The sequence below is a fragment of the Bufo gargarizans genome, chromosome 3 (assembly GCF_014858855.1).
Source record: "Bufo gargarizans isolate SCDJY-AF-19 chromosome 3, ASM1485885v1, whole genome shotgun sequence".
Lineage (NCBI taxonomy): Eukaryota > Metazoa > Chordata > Amphibia > Anura > Bufonidae > Bufo > Bufo gargarizans.
Window position 1 is genome coordinate 603,000,447 of NC_058082.1, and position 19,155 is coordinate 603,019,601.

The 19,155-nt window shown below is 45.8% G+C and overlaps 1 protein-coding gene across 1 annotated transcript in view; it reads right to left on the bottom strand.

The window, feature by feature from the left end:
• The window catches only part of EPHA6 (EPH receptor A6), a 983,829-nt gene that overhangs the window by 339,808 nt on the left and 624,866 nt on the right, over nucleotides 1–19,155 (bottom strand). Inside the window, exon 6 of the mRNA XM_044284497.1 lies at nucleotides 17,747–17,871. Coding sequence (XP_044140432.1) covers nucleotides 17,747–17,871 — 125 coding nt within the window. The remainder of the gene's footprint in view (nucleotides 1–17,746; nucleotides 17,872–19,155) is intronic.

Genomic DNA, 19,155 nt, shown 5'->3' on the forward strand with positions numbered 1-19,155 from the left:
TTGTAATAGAACGTAGATGACAGATCAAACGTTGAATCCGAGTAAATGTATCATTTTAAAGGAAAAAAACATTGATTCAAATTTTCGCTGTGTCAACAAATCCCAAAAAAGTTGGGACAAGTAGCAATAAGAGGCTGGAAAAAGTAAATTTGAGCATAACGAAGACCTGGAAGACCAATTAACACTACTTAGGTAAATTGGCAACATGATTGGGTATAAAAAGAGCTTCTCAGAGTTGCAGTGTCTCTCAGAAGCCAAGATGGGTAGAGGATCACCAATTCCCACAATGTTGCGCAGAAAGATAGTGGAGCAATATCAGAAAGGTGTTACCCAGCGAAAAATTGCAAAGACGTTGCATCTATCATCATCAACTGTGCATAACATCATCCGAAGTTTCAGAGAATCTGGAACAATCTCTGTGTGTAAGGGTCAAGGCCGTAAAACCATACTGGATGCCCGTGATCTCCGGGCCCTTAAACGACACTGCACCACAAACAGGAATGCTACTGTAAAGGAAATCACAGAATGGGCTCAGGAATACTTCCAGAAACCATTGTCAGTGAACACAATCCACCGTGCCATCCGCCGTTGCCAGCTGAAACGCTACAGTGCAAAGAAGAAGCCATTTCTAAGCAAGATCCACAAGCTCAGGCATTTCACTGGGCCAGGGATCATTTAAAATGGAGTGTGGCAAAATGGAAGACAGTCTGTGGTCAGACGAGTCACGATTCGAAGTTCTTTTTGGAAATCTGGGACGCCATGTCATCCGGACCAAAGAGGACAAGGACAACCCAAGTTGTTATCAACGCTCAGTTCAGAAGCCTTCTTCTCTGATGGTATGGTGTTGCATGAGTGCATGTGGCATGGCTAACTTGCATGTCTGGAAAGGCACCATCAATGCAGAAAAATATATTCAGGTTCTAGAACAACATATGCTCCCATCCAGACGTCATCTCTTTCAGGGAAGACCCTGCATTTTTCAACAAGATAATGCCAGACCACATTCTGCATCAATCACAACATCATGGCTGCGTAGGAGAAGGATCCGGGTACTGAAATGACGAGTCTGCAGTCCAGATCTTTCACCTATAGAGAACATTTGGCGCATCATAAAGAGGAAGGTGCAACAAAGAAGGCCCAAGACGATTGAACAGTTAGAGGCCTGTATTAGACAAGAATGGGAGAGCATTCCTATTTCTGAACTTGAGAAACTGGTCTCCTCGGTCCCCAGACGTCTGTTGAGTGTTGTTATTTTATCACATTACAACTTTTGTGGTAACCATCCCCTTTCAGAAGTCCAAGACATGTTATTGCAATTTTGCAGTGTGTAAGAATGCATCGCAAGATACTTGTCACGCCTTGCCCTGTGAATGTGCGGAGATCTGTCAGACTAGCTGCACATGTCTGACTTCTTTGTTTGTTTTGATTTGGGTTTAAGCTGGATCCACCTTCCCTCAGGTGTACTGGGTTTGACTGTTAGTGAGGCTATTTATCCCTCCTTCCCCCAGTGGCCTGTGCGGGTTATAGTTCTTTCCTAGGAGCTCTTGATTTGTGGTGGATCGTCTGCTCCAGCTCTGCTCAAGATAAGTCCTCTCCTTTATTTCCCTTTGTGTGTTTTATCTAGGCCTCTAGGGAGATGCTTGCTTCTTCCTGGTTTGAAGAAGCAGGTTGCCTCTTCTATTTTCCCTGCTGCTTAGGATTTGCCCAGGGTGTTCACTTTTAGGCACGAGGGCATGTGCATAGCCACCCAAAGGGTATGCAAATGGGCACAGCAGTTTAGAGAAAGCTTTTAGGGATCGCTAGGAGGTGACCCTTTTCTCCCTAGCTTTTAGGCCTAGTCGCTTGTTCAGTTTGTTTTCCCGTGTTTGGTTATTTCCCCGCTTACCTACCTGATGTGACAATACCACACGTGCTAAGTTGTCATGTAGGTTGTAGTCCTAGTCTAACACTAGTTTCTGGCTTCTCCTGCCTCATTTGATTTAGGCTACTTTCACATCTGCATTTTTGCTGGAATTGTCATGGGTTCAGCAAAAACGCATCCGGTATATAATACAACCGTCTGCATCTGTTCAGAACGAATCCGATTTTATTACATCTCAAATGAACAGGACGGATCCATCACTAAGTCAATTGTAAGTCAATGGGCACCGGATACGTTTTTTTTTCGTGTCTGAAAAAACAGATCTGTCACCATTGACTTACATTGTGTTTCATGCCGGATCCGTCTTCATCAGCATCCCATGACGCACTCAAAAATGCTCCTTGCAGCGGTTTTGTGTGCGTCATGGTAATGCAGCGAAACGGAACGGAATGCATTCTGGTGCCCTCCGTTCCGTTCCGTTTTGTCCCCATTGACAATGAATGGGGACAAAACTGAAGTGTTTTTCCCGGCTACTGAGATCCTATGACAAATCGCAATACCGGAAAGGAAAAGCGCAAGTGTGAAAGTGGAAGTCAAACAGTTAATCTCCGTCTTTCTTTTGCTGCTGCCTTTCTAGTGCTATAGGGACTGAACAACAAGAAGAATGTGTGTTTCTGCCTCACAGGATTATTCAGCCTCATTATTCAGGTCTTTATATCGGTGTTCTTAAGTCTTCCTACCACAAGCAGTGCACTATTACAATTTTTTTTATTTTTTTTGTGAGGATATTCTCAGGCCTCTGGAATTACCGCTCCGAGCCTATGTGATGAATATCGGGAAAAATATGTTCCCCATGTGGATGGATGGATTTGCTCATCCCTGAAGGGTCATACACTAGTTTAAATCTTTTGCCTGTAATGAATGGCAGTGAAACTCATTTTAAATAGAAAATTGTCAAACTACCCCGAAGCTGCAGGCAGAAGCCTTAAATTCTCTTTTCGTCTGAGTTAAAACAGAATCCAGAACAAAAGCTGTGTTCTAGGGCAAAATATTAAGTCTGCAACAGCAAAATGTAATGTCGGAGACTTATGAGCCCATTTGTAATATATCCAGGTCTTAGTTGAAAAACCACCAGCTGATAATACATCATTTTGCAATGTCTTTCACGATGCCTGTAGGCTCTGCCACTAAACTGGCCCGCTCCTTGTTCCCTCTGCCACAAAATAGATAATATTACTATTTATGTTCAGTAGAAAACAGGTTTGTGAGCAGCTTTTTTATTGGATTGTCTCCAAATCTTGAGATTTATAGTTTGCAACAAGTCCCCATACCCCCTCTTCAAGGTAAAAGAGAAATAATAAAAGACTATATTAACTAGTTCCTACCCGGCTCTGGAATACAAAAATATACATGGTGCCTTACCTCTTAGCTTTTACTATAGATGGTATCACATGCTTTGTTTTTGCCATAGTTTTTTGCATGATGAAAAAATGCAGATGGTCAGCAGAAAGTGGTTTAAATCTGCCTTCTTGGAGGCTCAAAATCTGTAGTGTACGGCCTGTTCATACTATATGTTTTTGGGAGAGAACCAAGAACATCTCTAGAACACACTCCATGCAGATGTTACCTTCATACATACATTGATGTATGGTCTCTACGGTGCCATAATAACTGTCCTTCTTCCAGATGTCTCCTCTTATTATGTTTCTCTTACACGGAACAGTTTCTTATATTTGCACAAATTGTAACACTAGAAATGAAAGGAATCAGAGGAAACTCCTAACCCAGGTTCTTGACTATTACTGCATTTACTCAAAGCATTATTCCTAACTGGACATTTATGGCTTATCCATAGGATAGTGATGGAAAGCTGGGAGCCTATGGGAGTTCCAAAAATAGCTGTTACAATGGCAGCCTGGGGAGTCACATCTCTTACCCTGTACTGCATCATGTATTACCTGCGGTCCGGACCTGCCTGCTTTTATCTGCCACCTGCATGGGTCAAGCTGCCAGAATTCCATGTGCCCTCTGCTGTCTTGCATCTCTATTACAGGGTATGGCCTGCTCTATCCTTCCTAGCCTGTCCCTTGGGAAGCACTCTAGGACCTCTTAAAAAAGTGTATGCCTAGTGGGAGGGTGCCTGAGCGTTAGGTTCCTATCTAGCTACTTTACCAAGAGAAGGTATGCTATTCAGACTGTCTACCTATATACCGAATCTTTGCCTGTTTATCTTGTTGATCCTCAGCTACCTGCCAAGACCTTGGACCTGTTTCCCATATATGCACAAACTCTTCCTGACCTGACCTTGTTCTGTTTCCTGACTACAGGTATTGCCTGTCCCTTGCCACTGCCAACAACCAGGACTATTCCAGGAAGTAGCGGCCTGGTTGGTTTCCCTCAAACCTATTAATTTGTTTTATATCAGACCTATCACATTTAATCTTTTTTTTTCTTGACAAAACATCTCCAATTTAAGCATACTAAGGCCTCATGCACAAGACCGTGCCTTTTTTGCGGTCCGCAAACCACGGATCCGCATAAGACGGAAGACGCCCGTGTGTCTTTCACAATTTACGGAACAGGCGGCCCATTGTAGACGTGCCTATTTTTGTCCGCAAAACGGACAAGAATAGGACATGCTATATTTTTTTTGCGGGGCCTCGGAACGGAGCAACGGATGCGGACAGCACACGGAGTGCTGTCCGCATCTTTTGCGGCCCCATTGAAGTAAATGGGTCCGCATCCGAGCCGCAAAAACTGCGGCTCGGATGCGGACCATAACTACAGTCTTGTGCATGAGGCCTAAGAGTTTTTGCGTACCTGAACAACAGTTTTTATGTCCTCCCACAACAATCCCCTGGATGCATTGACAAAGTCAGTCCTAAACTTTATTTGTGTTTCTCCACATCCTTTCAGATAATGACTTGCTTGCATGTGTTAGATCACTGTATTGCTACCCAACCAAATATGTAGCATAACCCAGTTAACATAACCGAATTATACTACAGTTTATATTGCAGAATACATGATCTTCTATAATAGCAAGTCGTCTGAGTCCTGCAGCCACTTCCACCATCATTTTCCACTGTTGGTATGAAATTACTGGTGTGGGATGTTGTATTTGCTATATACCAAACATATGGCTGGTGGACAACGTTTCTTTTCATTGTCTTGGATGTTATGATGGTGCCATTTTCTTCGAGAAATTTTGATAGACTGGAAGATTGACAACTCTTTTAAAATTTCTCAATTTAGAGAAAATAACTCTGACTGTAGTTTAAAGGAAACCGGTCAAGAATAGTGTTGGGCGAGCATGCTCGGCTGAACACCATTTTGACTTGAGCATCGCGATGCGCGGCACATGGCGGTGTTCGGCCGAACACCGCATGTGCTCAAGCGCGATGCTCGAGTCTCCTCCCCGCACGTTTGTTGGCCAATAAACGTGTGGGGAAGTACTGGCACTCACTGTAGTGCCGTAGCCATGTTGGTTACTGGCATTACAGTGATTGGCTGGCCGGAACGCATCATCAGGTGCTATATAGCACCCGCTGACACGTGGTTCGGCACAGTCTTAGTCAGGGCCAGATAGTGTAGGGACAGGATTTTTTTCTTTTTTTTCAGGTGTTAGAGACCCAAAAGTCCTATTGTTTTATCTGGCTGCAATATATATTATTAGCGCAACCTGCAATAAATTGCGTGCAATTGTTTGGCTGCTGCTCTCTGCTACATCGGTTGTGTTATATTGCGCATCCTAAATATCTGTGACATTCAGTGTAATATTTCTTAATCAGTGTAATTTTTGTTTAGCCGCTAGTGACAGTGACATTACCTGCGCTACATCTCCTGTATAACGTTTGAGCATCCTAAATATCTGTGACATTCAGTGTAATTTATTTTCGCATACACTTACAAAACCTGCGCTATTGTACGTGTGACATACTTGCAAGCATATATACCATTTATTATGATCAAGAAGAACAGTAAGGGACGGGGAAGTGGCCGTGCTGCTGATGGTGCACGCAGAGGACGTGGCCCTGGGCGCGGTGAAACTGTGAATGCTGCCAGAGACCAAGAAACACACTCTTCCACGATACCTAGCTTCATGTCCCAGTTTACAGGGCGGCACAGGACACCACTCTCGAAGTCACACCAGTGCAATCAGGTGGTCGGTTGGATTGCAGCAGATAATGCTTCCAGTCAGTTAAGCACCACCCTGTCTTCCACAAAGTCCAGTCTCAGTAGCCAAGAGTCTGGTCAACAGAATCCTCACCCTGATCCTCCTTCCTCCCACCATGGAGAGTCTTGGCAAACAAGTGATCCCACACTCGGATATTCTCGAGGATCTCTTTTCAGCGCCATTCCTTGATTTGGGCCTCTCGCCAAGCCCACTTGAAGAGGGACATGAGGGGATCATGTGCACTGATTCCCAAACTCTTTAGCATCCACAGTCAGAAGAAGATGACGGTGGGGAATGGCAATTAGTGTTTCACAAGGTGGATGATGATGATGAGACACAGTTGCCAGTAAGTCAACAGCAATTAGTGTCTCAAAAGGTTGATGATGAGGATGAGACACAGTTGTCAATAAGTGAGGTTCTTGTTAGGTCAACATGTTAGGAGGATGACCAGAGTGAAGAAGTGGAAGAGGAGGTTGTGGACGATGAAATCACTGACTCAACCTGGGAAGGTGGCAAGCCAAGCGAGGACAGCAGTACAGAGGGGGAGGGATCCGCAGCACCGCAACAGGCTGGAAGAGGCAGTGGAGTGGCAAAAGGGAGAAGGCGGGCCACACCAAACAGCCCCGCAGCTGTTCCCCTAAGCACACCCTTGCGATAATCTCCCTTGCCAAGGGGTAGGTGTTCCACAGTCTGGCGCTTTTTTGAGGAAAGTGCAGACGATAAAAGAATTGTCATTTGCAACCTGTGCCGTACTAAAATGAGCAGGGGCGTGAACACTAGCAACCTCACCACCACCAGCATGATCCGCCACATGGCATCAAACCACCCTAATAGGTGGGCCAAACACCTGGGTCCACAATCAGTATCTGCGGGTCACACTACTGCCTCCTCGTCTCCTGTGTTACGTGCTGGCCAGTCCCCTGTCCAAGACTCAGGCCCAGCGCAGAGTACATATGTCCATACCCCAGGCCTTTCAACGAAAGCGCAAATACCCAGCCACCCACCCACAGGCCATAGCACTAAATGCGCACATTTCCAAATTGCTGGCCCTGGAAATGTTGCCATTTAGGCTTGTGGACACTGAGGCCTTCCGCAGCCTGATAGCGGCGGCCATCCCTAGTTACTCAGTCCCTAGCCGCCATAATTTTTCCCGATGTGCCATCCCCACCTGTGTCCCATAACATCACCAGTGCCCTGACCAACACAGTTATTGGGAAGGTCCACTTAACGACTGATACATGGACAAGTGCTTTTGGCCAGGGATGCTACATTTCCCTGACGGCACACTGGGTGTACGTTGTGGAGGTCTGGAGCAAATCGTACCCTGGGATGGCACAGGTGATTCCGACGCCAAGGACTGCGGGCCCTACTTCCATCATGATTTCCGCCGCCACCTACATTAGTGGCTGCAACCCCCCCTTCTCCTCCTCCACCTTCTCCTCCACTTCCACCTCTGAATTCTCATCTTGCTGCACCAGTCAGCCATCAGTCAGTAGCTGGAAGCAGTGTAGCACTGCAGTGGGGAAGCGGCAACAGGCTATTCTGAAACTGATTTGCTTAGGTGACAAACAGACACCGCCGCAGAGCTGTGGCAGGGTATAAGGTACCAGGGTGAGCTGTGGCTCTAGCCACTCAACCTACAACCAGACATGGTTGTGTCTGATAATGGTCGTAGCTTGGTGGCGGCTTTGGAGCTTGGTAAGCTCACACACATATCATGCCTGGCCCAAGTGTTCAACTTAGTGGTTCAGTGGTTTCTCAAAACCTACCACAATTTGTCTGAGCTACTGCTGAAGATGCGCCGCGTGTGTGCCCATTTTTGAAAGTCATCTACAGCTGCCGCCGGTCCTTCAGTGCTGCAGCAGCGCTTGCAATTGCCAGATCACCGACTGTTGTGCGACGTGAGCACGCGCTGGAACTCCACGTTCCACATGTTGGCCAGGCTTTGTGAGCAGCAGAGGGCAGTAGTAGAATACTAGCTGCAACATGGTTGTCGCATTTCCAGTCAGCTTCACAAGCGACGAGTGGGCATGAATGTCTGACCTCTGTGAGGTTTTATGCAACTCTGAGGAATCAGCTTAACCATCCCACTTCTGTGTCTACTGAAACGCTCGCTGCTCTCAATGAAGGCGGGCGCTTTGCATGTGGAAAAGGTAGAAATGGGGGAAGACACAGGGTGATAGCCAGACCACCCTCAGTTCGTCTTCTCAGCGCGAATTGGATGATGAGGAGGAGGAGGAGCAGGAGACCTCCGATACAGAGAGTAGTACCCATAGCAGGTTTATTCCATCTGTTCAGCGTGGATGGGCAGAAAATGAGGAGATCGAGAGTCATCCTCCTGATGAGGACAGCAAAGTCTTGTCTGTTGGGACTCTGGCACACATGGGTGACTTTATGTTATGCTGCCTGTGAGGAATATGGATTAATATTTACTGTCAGCCATGTCCTCACACCCCCATTTGCTGACAGATAGCGAAGGTAGTGAACTCCACAGGAGGGCCCTGCTTCAAAGCACCCCAGCCCCGATTGTCATTTGATGCACCTCTTGGCATGTTCAGTGTACATGCAAAATAAGTTCCCACGCCCTGCCCCCCCCCAGCCATCTGAGTGTCATTTGGCAAGGAATAAAGCCCCAGGGGGTCCAGGCTTCAAGGAGAAAGTCACACCTCAGTCCACTACTTTGGAGCCAAGTTGAATCCTGCAGAAAAACCCCAGCATGGGGTATCCACCCTTGCCCAGGATCAATGAGCCCTCCCAGACATGTTGGCACCTACCTTTCATAAGGAATTATGAATCGCCTGGCCATCGCAGGCGCAAACCGGATACATATTTGTGTCCCGGTGGCCATAAGGTACGTGCCCATGGTCTTTGTTTAATGGGACAAGGTCAGGGGAGGAAGGTATCCATATCTTCCCATATAAACCACATAACGGTACCAGGTTTGGACTCTATTTGTAGCCGGAACCCAGGCAGGTCCATTGGTCCCAGAACCATCTCCCTGTGACCCTCTGGTCTGGAGCTATGAACCTGTCACGCCCATGGTCATGGTCGTGACTCCTGATCCGCATGCGGTTGCCTGCGGTTTTGGTTTGGTTGTTCAACCACAGTTGAGGGCAGCTAGTGTGCTGCCTCACTTGTGGTTGCCGCGGGCAACAAGTGTTGTATTGTCGCAGTATAGCAGCCTGAGCTGGTGCTAGGCAGCTTGCTGCAATGGCATGCGGTTACACCTGGCAACCTCTCTGTTAGGTGTGTGTTTGTGTTATGCACTTTCTATGTCTGGTGTGCACTTGGTCTTATGTTAGGTGTGCACTGTGACACTTCCCTTCACTGTGGCTGCCCGTGGCAACGTTTGGTATGATGTACATGGGGTGGCAGTGTCTCGGCCTTCTGGCTGACTCCCAGGACATGGTTGCCACCCATGTCGTTGCCAGCGGTAACAGCCGCAGTGTGATGTGCATTTGGACACTTACCCTTTAAGTGGTTTCACTCCCTGTAAGTGTTGGAAGGGTTAATTCCCTCTCCTTGTGTGTCTGTGTGGGTGTGGGCACTTTGGGCTAAAAAGCCTCTTTGGAGTTCAGTAGCTGAGGGGTTCTTCAGTCATGCTTTGCTGGAGACACCCTCCTGGTAATTCCACCTGCCAGTGGGGGCCACCCTTGTGGTCATACTGTCACGGCTGAGGATTTTCCCCATCCTCAGCCGTGACAGAACCCTAAAGGGTTTTGTGGGTCATTTGCTGCCAGCCCAGAAGAGGGGGAGTGGACCCCTCCCTGAGGCCGGGAGGGGATGGGCCGGCTACAGGTTAAAAGTCTGGTGCCAGCAAGTAGGCGCGTCTTTTTCTGAAGAGGGGTCACATCCTACACATGTGTTTACAGGGATCCAGGAAATAGCTGAGATCACGGCCCTTCATGTGGACTCCAGCAAAGAACATCTCAAAGGAACTTTCATCTTACTCGGTAACTGACTTTTACATTGCTTAACCCTGTTGTAAACATATAACCTGTATCTGTAACCTCCGACCACTGTATATATTCTCTGTGTATATTGTGTTATATCTAGTGTGCCCATACAGTGATTAAATCTATAATTTAATCTTGTGCTATCTTGTATCTCGATCACGAATCCCCACGTCAGTGTTTTGGCCTAGTTATAAGCTACCGCGGGTTGGTTTCTGACCCTATGTAATCCCGTTAGCGGACCGGGCTTATATCAAACGAGAACTGGTGGCAGATACCCGGGCTGAGGAGGCGCTGTTTCACTGCGGCAGTGAAAAGGCTCTCTCAGCTTGTTGCCATCTGACAATGCTGGTGGCAGAGTCCGTAGTTCCTTGAGCAACCGAGGAGGGGAGATGAGGGGAACACACAGCAGTTCCAACAGAGGCAGGGCAACACTCTCCAAAGCCTGGGACAGTTTCATGACACCCTGCCAGCACCCTTACCCTGATGCGCGGCCTAGTGTCACAAGGAGGAAAAAGTTTTGGAAGATGGTGAAGGAGAACGTAGCAAACTGTGTCAGCGTCCTCAGTGATTCCTCTGTGCTTTACAAATATTGGGTGTCCAAGCTGGACATGTGGCACAAACTGGCGCTCTACACCTTGAAGGTGCTGGCCTGCCCTGCCGCCAGTGTTTTGTCATAGTGGGTATTTAGTGCTGCTGGGGGTATAATAACTGATAAGCACATCCGCCTGTCAACTGAAAATGCTGACAGGTTGACTCCTATCAAAATAAACAAGGCCTGAATTGACCATGACTTCTCTACTCCACCAGAGGAAAGTGGCTGGACATAAAGGCACTTTAAATGTGGCTTTTGTGGTGTATTAAATACACTGTATTCCCATGCACCCCTTCCACCACAAAAAAGTGTATATGGTTCAATCTTCCTTTTATCATTTTCCTCCTCCTCCTTCATCATTTTTAACATGCTTATTAGGCTGCCCTCGCTCCTAATGTTTTAGAGCATGGATGTCAAACTCATGGCCCTCCAGATGTTGCAAAAACTACAACTCCCATCATTCCCTGATAGCTGTAGTATGCCCAGGCATGATGGGAGTTGTAGTTTTGCTACAGCTGGAGGGCCACGAGTTTGACATCCCTGCTTTAGAGGGTCAGCTCAGCAGCAGACCCTTACCTCTAATGTTTTAGAGGGTCAGGACTGCGCATGTTGAAATACAGCATGCTTGACCTCCCTTACCTCCCCCCCACCATGGTCTGCCATGAGGGGATGTGGCCATAAGCAAATGTCTAGTTTTAGTAGTGTCTTTGTCATCCCTTCTTTGTGTTGGCAGCTTTTTCCATTGTAAGGGTTTTTGATCTTATAAATAGATGTTATACTTATTCAGATCAGAAAGAGTGCGACAACCTTGCAATAATAGGGGACATCTAGGAGGGGAAAATACCTCTTCACAGCACTGTACATTTTGCTGCATTCTTGTTCTTGACTTTATGTTAGTGAATTGGGGGTGAAAATGTCACAGGGATCACTCATTATCATAGTATTTGCATCTAATTACTGGTGATCTTACGTAATGTGACATGACTTAACTTTGTGAATTGCAAATTTGTGGTACAGTAACAGTGTGATCTTTGCACCCATTATGAGTCCTAATGAACCTTTCAGCCAAGAATATGCCTTATTAGCATAAACACGATGTTAACTTATGTAAATGCCTTGTTTCCTGCCCTAACTAAGTTTGGTGGGTGGAGGTTTCCATGCATAACTAAATAAATAACTAATAAGCTGTTAGAAGAGGCCACGATGCACCAGTGAGCGCTGCGACCTCATAGCTTACCAAGCACAGCACTGTGCATTTTATAGCGGCTGTGCTTTCTACTGCAGCCCAGAGTCATTCTCTTGAATGGGACTGAGCTGCATTTAGGCCATGTAACTAATGAACGTGCCATCACTGGCCTAGGCAGAGGCTGTAGCACCCACTGAAGTGATGTGGCCTCGTCAAACAGCCCCACCAAACATGATGATGTGGACAGGTCATCAGTAATCTACTCCCTGGAAAATTCCTTTAGGTGACAGAAATAATGTGTAGAATCAGACTTAGGGTCCATTCAGACGTCCATAGGTGTTTTGCTGTCTGCAAATTGCGGATCCGCAAAACACGGTCATCGGCAATGTGCTTTCCGCATTTCGTGGACCGCACATTGCCAGCACATAGTGTGCTGTCCGCATCCGTTACGGCCCTATTGAAAATGAATGGGTCCGCACCCGTTCTGCAAAATTGCACCCAAGTTAAGGATGTGTGAATGGACCCTAAGTAGCATGTACAGTATCTTGTATGATCGCCCAGTGTCAAAGATGGATGCCACTGCCCAAACGGCCTGTGCATAAAAGTTTCCACTTCTAATTCTTCACTTGGTGCCCAAGCATATGGGAAGCAAGGTGCACAGAGTGCAACTACATTCCCTAGTTTACAGACTGGGCAGTATTCTATATGCAGCTGTCTGGTAGTGTTTTTTGGCACTTTACAACAAGTAATTAGTATTACTGCACTGTAAGGTTGCATTATTCTGGCAACATATGGTACATAATGGGGTGGGCACTAATAAACGGTAACACTCCGGTGTGCCACTTTAAAGGTTGTAGACAGTTATCTACTAGGGCAAAGTAGTAAAGGTGACATTAATCAGATCAGGCAGTTGGATTTTAACATGCCTGAGCTTTCGCTTCATTTGAGAAAAAATAGGCTTACACAGGCTAAGTGATAAAAATATTTACTAAGTGTGATTACATATATAAAACAAACAAACACATACATAATAGTAAAGGCAAATAATAGTCACAACCTGAAACAGGTTTATACCTCTCAACCTCCCAGTGTGTAGTATGCATGTCTTATTAGACATATAATAATAATAATAATAATAATAATAATAATAATAATATTCTTACAACACAGTACAAACGCTTGTTAGCAATAATCTGCCCAATGTTTGGACATTATAAAGGGGTCTTCATTCAGCAGAGATCGTCCTAAGACATCCTGAGAGGAGACCGGAAGGCAGAACTTTTTCATTTGCAGTCTGGACACAGAGCTGTTCCAGATGGCTGCTACTGACAACATGTATGATGTTATACACATTACTTTTAGGGGTAAGTTTACAACTTTTGCAACCTCGCCTAGTAGTAATATATTTTTAAAATATTTTCAGAATTATTATATGTGTTAAGTGTGGACATAAATGGAGAAATGAGGGAAAATAAAGAATCAAAAAAGAAAATAAACTGCTTTCCTTTTCTTCACACAAGACTTCGATAAGATCTGTGGCAGATGCCATTCAAGTGTAAATGAAATCTGGGTGAACACAGTCCGACCTGTAACTATATTACTCACATATAATAATAAGCAGTAAATACCTTTAGGGCACCAACAAGTTTCTTCAGGTCTCTGTACTTATTAGTTTTACATATAAATTTGTTTACTACTGACACAAATAGTCGACATTATATTAATCTCGCTGCCTGTAACTTCTTTAGTGTGAAGGGAGGTCACTGCTCTCAATCTACTTTGTATTACAAAAGAGACAGACACGGAAATAAACTGAATGACTGGTCATGGGAATCCGAAACACAAAGCTACTTTTATCTAATACTGTATGTTTGTCTTATTGCTTTGTTTGGCTCCTGCCGTTTCTATGTTTTATAGTACACAGCAGCTGTAAAAAGCTATTCATAGTGAAATAGACTGGATGTTTGGTTTGTAGCCTGTGTAAGAAGGTACCTGGAATCATTGTGGATGGAAGGTATATGTCACCAAGGTTCCTGGCCTCGGTGAAGTAAGAGCCGATATTTTAATTGTCAGCAGCAGCTATTGCTAATTGACACCGTGAGATTTAGCATGGCTGTCATAGCTGATCCAGGATGGCTCTTACTGGGAGTAGTCAAAGTGCTGGGTGGGTGACTACTCCCCATGTTCCAGGACGGGTTTTACCAAGCATAAAAACCAGCCAGCACTGCCAGGTGTGGTGGATTTACCTCCCTCTGACAGTGGAGCTCAGGAAACTGTGTGCTGTAAACTAAGGGCTGTGCTGGGATTTGAGGTTTGAGCCGGGCTGGAGGACTCAGGCCCCTCTAAAGGCAAACAGGCCGCCTATGGACTTGATGAGGCTGAACTGCTAACAGGGTGTGAATTAACACCCAGGAGAAAAGGTGACTTATCATTTATGGACTTTCTTGTGTGTGAACAAACACCAAGCCACCTGCATTTTGTGATACACCTTATCTGCATTTTGTTATACACCAATGTGTGAATAAACACCGCTGTTTGATTCAAGAACTGTGTACTTTGCCTCTATACTGCATCCCCTAGTTCTAACTACCAGAGCAAATCCCCACAATTGGTGGAGGATGCTGGCAGACGCAGTGAGGCTGGCGAGAACGCCAATATTTTTTGGGGTTTGCATTTTTAGGCACAGTTGTATGTCGTATATCAAACTAGCTGTATTTCAGCCTATGCTCCACGACAAAATGAAGGCTGTTGTGAAGGCCCTCATGGAGGCTAATTTGCAGCAGCGGGAGACCAACCTGCACCAATGGGAGGCTAATAAGCAGCAGCAAGAGACCAACCAGTTATGGCTTTGCAGACAGCAGGAGCAACCTGGCCGGCAGGTGGACCCACGAAGTGGCAGTCGCCACAAATCTCCACTATGAACTCATAATTGGGAGAGACTTTCCAGGTTTCCCTGCCCTATGGCCAGTTGTGAGAGTTAAGGCTACCCCTGAGACAGGAATAAGCCCAGGAGATTGGCCTTGTTCAGGGGGATGGCCAGAACCCTGGGAACCTGAGGCTGAAGGGCCAGCAGTAGGGGTGACCGCCACTGGAAGAGGGGGAGAAAACCCAGCGTAGGGTAATGGTGGGAGACGTGGAGGAGTTGCCACCGGGTCCTGGGTTGGCAGACCTCAATGTCTCTGGGGAGAATTTTGGAACAGCCCAACGCCGAGACCGAACCCTATCCCGGGCCTGGGAGAATGTGGTAATACTTGATGGTGTACCCAACAACCTGGGGCCGAGTCGATGTTTGCCTGTTTTGTGGTCCACCAGAATATGCTATATCGAGTAAACCAGCTGCGGGGTGAACCTGTTGAACAGTTGGTGGTGCCCAGGGCCTATCGAAAACTCATGTTAGAGTTAGCCCACCAACATGTTCTCGGGGGTCATTTGGGACTGCAGAAGACACAGGACCAGATACTACAACGGTTTTACTGGCCCAGTGTCTTTTGAGAGGTGGATGACTTTTGTAAGTCTTGCCCGACCTGCCAAACCACTAGCCCCCAGCACCTGTTCCGCAGTCCCTTATTGCCTCTCCCGATTATCAAGGTACCATTTGATAGAATCGCTATGGATCTCGTAGGGCAAGTACCGAAGTCCGCTAGGGGGCACCAATACATCTTGGTCGTCCTGGACTACGCCACTCGGAGGCGGTGCCACTGCAACATACATTAGCCAAACTCTTAGCAAAAGAGTTAGGCCTCCTGCACACGACAGTATTTTTTAATGTCCCGCAAAACGTGGTTCCGTTGTACCGTGATCCGTGCCCGTTTTTTCTTCCGTGGGTCTTCCGTGATTTTTGGAGGATCCACGGACATGAAAATTGAAAAAAAAATCTAAGTCAAGTTTGCCATTCAAATGATAGGAAAAAACAGACACGGATCACGGACGCGGATGACAATCTTGTGTGCATCCGTGATTCTGTGAGTACTGGTGATGCCACTATGGGCCTATAGGTCTTCAGTGACACACAGGTCTGGAGCTCTTAGCTACTGAACAGTTTATGGGGTGGTCAGCCTCGTGGCGCCAAAACCTGACCGGCCCAGCGGGATTTCTCGGTGTAAATGGCCAATCTTTTCCTGGCATCATCATAAATGTACGAAACAAGACTCCTGAGACCAGTCACCACTGCAGCAGTAATAATATAGCAGGACCGCAGCCCAGCGGAGAAGACTTGGCAGAGGTGTTGAATCAGAGGGAGACAAGAAAAGGTGCATAATGGCTTTTTTTATTATTATATTACCAGCATTCCTTGTCGTGCCACAGAATACCTTGAACTTGGAAAACCACTTTATTTTTACAGATTATTATGATCTTAGCAATACCAAATATACGTATATAATTTTATGTTTGGGACTTTATATGGCTGCTATATATGCCAGTACATTAAACGGTGTACCAATAGCTAATGCATACCTAAGTGCGCCCTAACAACAGGGAATATTGCCAGACAGCCTAAGGTCTCATTCACTTCTCCATTAGCAGATCCGACAAGGGGTATCGGCACAAAGCTGTCTGACAGATCTCACAGGATCCAGTTTTGCCGCCGAGTTTTGCTGGCTGAACTGGTTTTTGCACAAGATCAGGGAGTGGGATCTCCAAAACTGAGATGTGAACGCTGCCTGAGTGTCATTCAGTGGACACAGGGCTGTCTGCTCGTACCAGGTATTAGCTCCAATTACATTCCAAGGACATGATCAAAGTGGGCTTCAGCTCAGTCTGTCCCATGAAATTTTGTATTCAGTGTTGATCACAGCAAAGGGTTAAATGGCTCCACTGTTAGGCCTTTTTCACACGGGCGAGAATTCCGTGCGGGTGCAATGCGTGAGGTGAAGGCATTGCACCCGCACAGAATCCGGACCCATTCACTCAAATGGGGCTGTGCACATGAGCAGTGATTTTCACGCATCACTGGTGCGTTACGTGAAAATCGCAGCATGCTCTATATTGTGCGTTTTTTATCTGCATATGCAGATGCGGTGCGATTTTCACTCATGAATGCTGGGAGACGATCGGGATGGGGACCCGATCTTTATTATTTTCCCTTGTAACATGGTTATAAGGGAAAATAAGAGCATTCTCAATACAGAATGCTTAGTAAAATAGTGATAGAGGGGTTAAACAATAAAAACAATTAATAAACTCACCTTAATCCACTTGAACGCTCAGCCTGGCATGTCATTCTTTGTTGATGAAAAGGACCTGTGGTGACGTCACTGTGCTCATCACATGGTCCATCACATGGTCCATCGCCATGGTTATGGACCATGTGATGAGCGCAGTGACATCATCAAAGGTCCTTTAGCCAGGTCCTGAAGAAAGAAGAGGAGATCCACTACGCGATCAAGTGGATGGGGTGAGTTAAATTTGTTTATTATTTTTAACCTCTCAATGAATATTTTACTTTGCATTCTGTATTAAGAGTGCTATTATTTTCCCTTATAACCATGTTATAATGGACAATATTAAAATATACACAGCACCGGTCTGGGTACCAAAAATGCAGATTTTTCTCACGCACATTAAAACGCTTTGCACTCGCGCGGAAAAATCGCGCATTTTTCCGCAACGCACCCGCATCTTGTCCGGCCCTCACACGCGACACCCGCATGAAAAAGGCCTTAGAGTGAGGCTATGGCTGTGTATTACGGCCATTTCCCCACTCATGATTGCTAAGGCAAACTAGCTGTTCTTGTGAGATCAACATCTCCAGTATGCTCCTCAGCTGACGAGCACATTACAAACTTCTTGCAAACTGATTACTATAAATAAAAAATATAAGGTATAAAAATATATTGCACGCATCGAAATGTGCTGGCTAGTCACCACTTGTTACTTTAAAAAATGCTAACCCAAGAAGACACAGAAAGGAAGACAGAAAGAAAGCACTACTTGCATCTTAAGCGTTTTTCCAGGAATGCTGAGCAAGACCTACTTTCTCATAGTACTTGATCTCGTAGTCCAGAATGACCCCATTAGGATAGTCAGGTTCTTGCCATGAAAGAGCAATGCTGTTTTGAGAGGCCCAGTCTTTCCTCACCATGCCAATTAGTGAAGGACCTGAAATAGAGAAAATAACAGAATAAACATTAAAATAATGCAGTTCAGCTACTTTTACTGAGGGCAAAAGGAGGAACATATTCTAAGCATCTTTCTGACTTACATGTGCTGTACAGAGTACAGATGTAGCAGAGTAAAACCACTGTAGTTACTGTCCTTATTGTGATAATTCTTCTTATTTCACATATTTAAAGGGTATGTCTGGTCTAGGAGCACACAACCCCAATGGTTGGAACCTGTGCCCAACCGTTAGTGATTCCTGGCTGCTTCCACTCTACACCAGACCAGAAGTGGCCTGGTCCAATGATTGCTACGGGCAGTGTCGGACTGGGCTGCCAAGGGCCCACCAGTAAAATTTAATTTGGGGGCCCACCATATGGATACATTCAAATATAATAAATAATCTAACAAGTTTTTTATATGAACATAGGCTGGTTGAGGTGCTGTACACTGAATATATGTATGTAGTGCAGTAAGTCTACTGTGTTATGTGCCATGTGTGCAGAGGGTGGGGGACTGGGGGCCCACCTTGCTCAGGGGCCCACCGGGCGATTCCCCTATACCCCTGTGGGCCAGTCCGAGCCTGGCTACAGCCAATTACTGGCCTCAGCGGTAACATGGCTAGTATGTCATGTGACTAACACATCACTATCAGTGCCGTGATGTTCTAGCACATGTGTAGGCTAAGGCCGGTGATTGGCCAGAGAGATCACGGGACCAAGTCACTTCTGGTCTAATAGACAATGGTAGCAACCAGAAATGGATCCGAAGTTGGGCACAGGTTCAACCATTAAAGTTGTCGGTCCCTATACCAGAGAATCCTGTTAACAGATTCAGGATCAGGGAATTTTAGCTCTTCAAGACCAGAGCCATTTGAGCCATTTTAGTGCACGTTAGTTTAACAGCTGTAACTTTACTCTTTGCAGCATTTTTCCAGGACCAATGATAATGAAGTCTGACACTTCTGCAAATAAAGGTCTCTTGTCTCACACAGAGCAAAGTTTTAAGCAAAGAGTTTATTGAGTAAAATAGATCTTACCAAGATAATAAAGAGATTAAGAGTGGGAAGTAGAAATAAGTAGAAGCATGCACCAGAGCTCCCAACTGATTATCCAGGTCAAGATTTCTGACTTATTGACAAACCAAGGAGCTTTTAAGCCATTTTTCTGGCCACCTGCCACTTGGGCATTCTCCTTACAATGTTGTACGTTCTGCACATTTGTCTGGTTAAGATCAGGAGTTAAATGCATCATCGAGTACAAGGATTATGTTGACTAGAGTTCT